Source organism: Daktulosphaira vitifoliae, unplaced genomic scaffold (genome assembly GCF_025091365.1).
Source record: "Daktulosphaira vitifoliae isolate Bord-2020 unplaced genomic scaffold, ASM2509136v1 Scaffold_1407, whole genome shotgun sequence".
Classification (NCBI taxonomy): Eukaryota; Metazoa; Arthropoda; class Insecta; order Hemiptera; family Phylloxeridae; genus Daktulosphaira; species Daktulosphaira vitifoliae.
This window is the reverse complement of record NW_026100967.1, coordinates 1-2,068: the sequence shown is the minus strand read 5'-3', so window position 1 is coordinate 2,068 and position 2,068 is coordinate 1. Positions and strand designations below refer to the sequence as shown.

Sequence of the window (2,068 nt, the reverse complement as noted above, 5' to 3'; positions counted from 1 at the left end):
TATGATATTTTGGTGATTTGAAAACTTTATTTAAACATTTTTTTCTTTATCGTAATATGTAGGGAATTATATTACAAAGAAATTTAAAAACCAGCCTTTGGCAGTCTCTGGTATCGCCAGTGCATGTACCAAGTATGCATTTTTGTAACTTCTGGTGTGTATTTAGCTTTAATAATTTAAAGCATTTTACTCGTGTGTTTATTAAATAACGCCTGTGTGTAACCATAGCCTTTTTTCAATGTCACACCGCTATTGCCCCCTCTCCACAATAGTACCGTTTGAATTGCGAACATGACTTCCAAATACTCGAGTAATATTATCATTTATCAGCGTATCATACCTTGCACCGTGGCCCGGTACAACAAAACAATTTACATTCTTACGAATCATTTCAACTAGTAATTTCAGTGCTGTCTTTTACGCCTACTATCAATTTATTGGCTCTTAAAGTTCATAAGAATAAATATTTAAGTTGTCTTTCATCCCTAAAAAAATACACACTATGGTGAGTATTTTATTAATACTTAATATTCGTTTTCAATGATTTAATAATTTTATTATTTTTGAATATTTTTTAATTAATATAAGTTTTTTTTTTTTGTACTACTGGGTTTTGCCAATTATAAGCTTTATTAATATATCATTTACTAATGATGTTTAATCAAATAAGATTTTAACAATTTAAAATACAAATGGTTACTGTCTAGCTATTTAAATGGTTTGATTATAATAGAACTAAATATCAAAATAATATTATTATACATTAATTTACTATGATATTATTGTAAATTGTAGTCTTTTGACCAAGCCGTGGAACAAGTTAAAAACTTAAAGGAAACACCAAGTGATAATGATTTATTGGAGCTATATGGTTATTATAAGCAGGCTACTATGGGTGATTGTAACACTGGTAAGTAGAATTAAGATAAATTTTGTATTATGGAAGGTACACAAAAATGACAAGCTATCTTTCGGTGAAGTGTTATGAATTCCTTCAATATATTTATAAGGAGAAATACAAGCGAGACAAACTAGTCCAGGCTCTGTCTAATGAAGATCATAATAGTATATAATTTTTTTCCTGTTAATTATAGTTTATAATAAATTTCAATAAGTTTGTTTAAGTTAAGAATTTATATTTTTATTTGTAATTTAAAAATATTCATTACAATATTTTCTATTTGAATATATATTTTAATATTTTCTATTTGATTCGAATGCCTTTTAAAATAAAATAAAATAAAAATCACTGATACCTCTTAGGTGAAATGATGGAGTTAAGATTATTACTCTAAAATATATATAGATAGATAATTTTTCTATGTTTTCATTAACTTACTAGTCAACTAATTAATGAAAATAATTTTTTATAAAATATTGGTCAGTAAATAATATTTTAATTTTAATAAATTGATAAATGAAAATTTATAGACTATTTCAAAAAATTGAATTAATATTTTAAAAGTAATTAATAATATTTTGTTGTTTTATTTTAGCCAAGCCAGGATTTTTAGATTTTAAAGGAAAAGCAAAATGGGAATCATGGAATGGTAAAAAAGGTATTGATACTGATAAAGCTAAAACTCAGTATGTTGAGTTGGTTAACAAGTTGGTTGAAAGAATTGGCCTCAAAGACTAATTGATTAAATTTAAATTTAATATTTTATGAATATTTAATTGAATTACATATGACTATATATGTAATAATGTTAATATTTTTAAGTTGCCTTTTTTATTTAAACATTTTGGTTTAATTAAATATTTATTTAAAATCTTTTAAATTGTTTTACATAATATTATTATAATTGTACATCACATTAGTGGTATTAATCCAATATTTTTATTCAAACATAGTAAAAACTATAAATTTATATTCTATTACTTTGTCATTAGAAATAATTATTATTGATTGTTTGATAAAAATGTTCGCTATTATATTGAATGGGTTGAATAAATTTACTTTTTTTTCCTCTCAATTCAACTATTATTTAGTTATAACACATTTATTACTGCATCACCCTGTAACTGTAAAACAACTAATTGTTCATGCAATTTAAAATTTTTAATT

At 23.6% G+C, this 2,068-nt stretch overlaps 1 protein-coding gene across 1 annotated transcript; it reads left to right on the top strand.

Annotated features, from left to right (window-relative positions):
- Positions 1-315: 315 nt before the first annotated feature.
- LOC126909813 (putative acyl-CoA-binding protein) lies at positions 316-1,976 on the top strand. The gene is made up of 3 exons (XM_050692233.1): positions 316-505; positions 796-910; positions 1,497-1,976. The coding sequence occupies exons 1-3, from the start codon at positions 503-505 to the stop codon at positions 1,637-1,639; spliced, it is 261 nt and encodes an 86-aa protein (XP_050548190.1). The 5' UTR covers positions 316-502; the 3' UTR covers positions 1,640-1,976.
- Positions 1,977-2,068: the final 92 nt, after the last annotated feature.

Coding starts and splice junctions, on each gene's coding strand:
- LOC126909813 (XM_050692233.1), top strand. Junction 911..1,496: donor TATGGGTGATTGTAACACTG/GTAAGTAGAATT, acceptor GTTTTATTTTAG/CCAAGCCAGGATTTTTAGAT.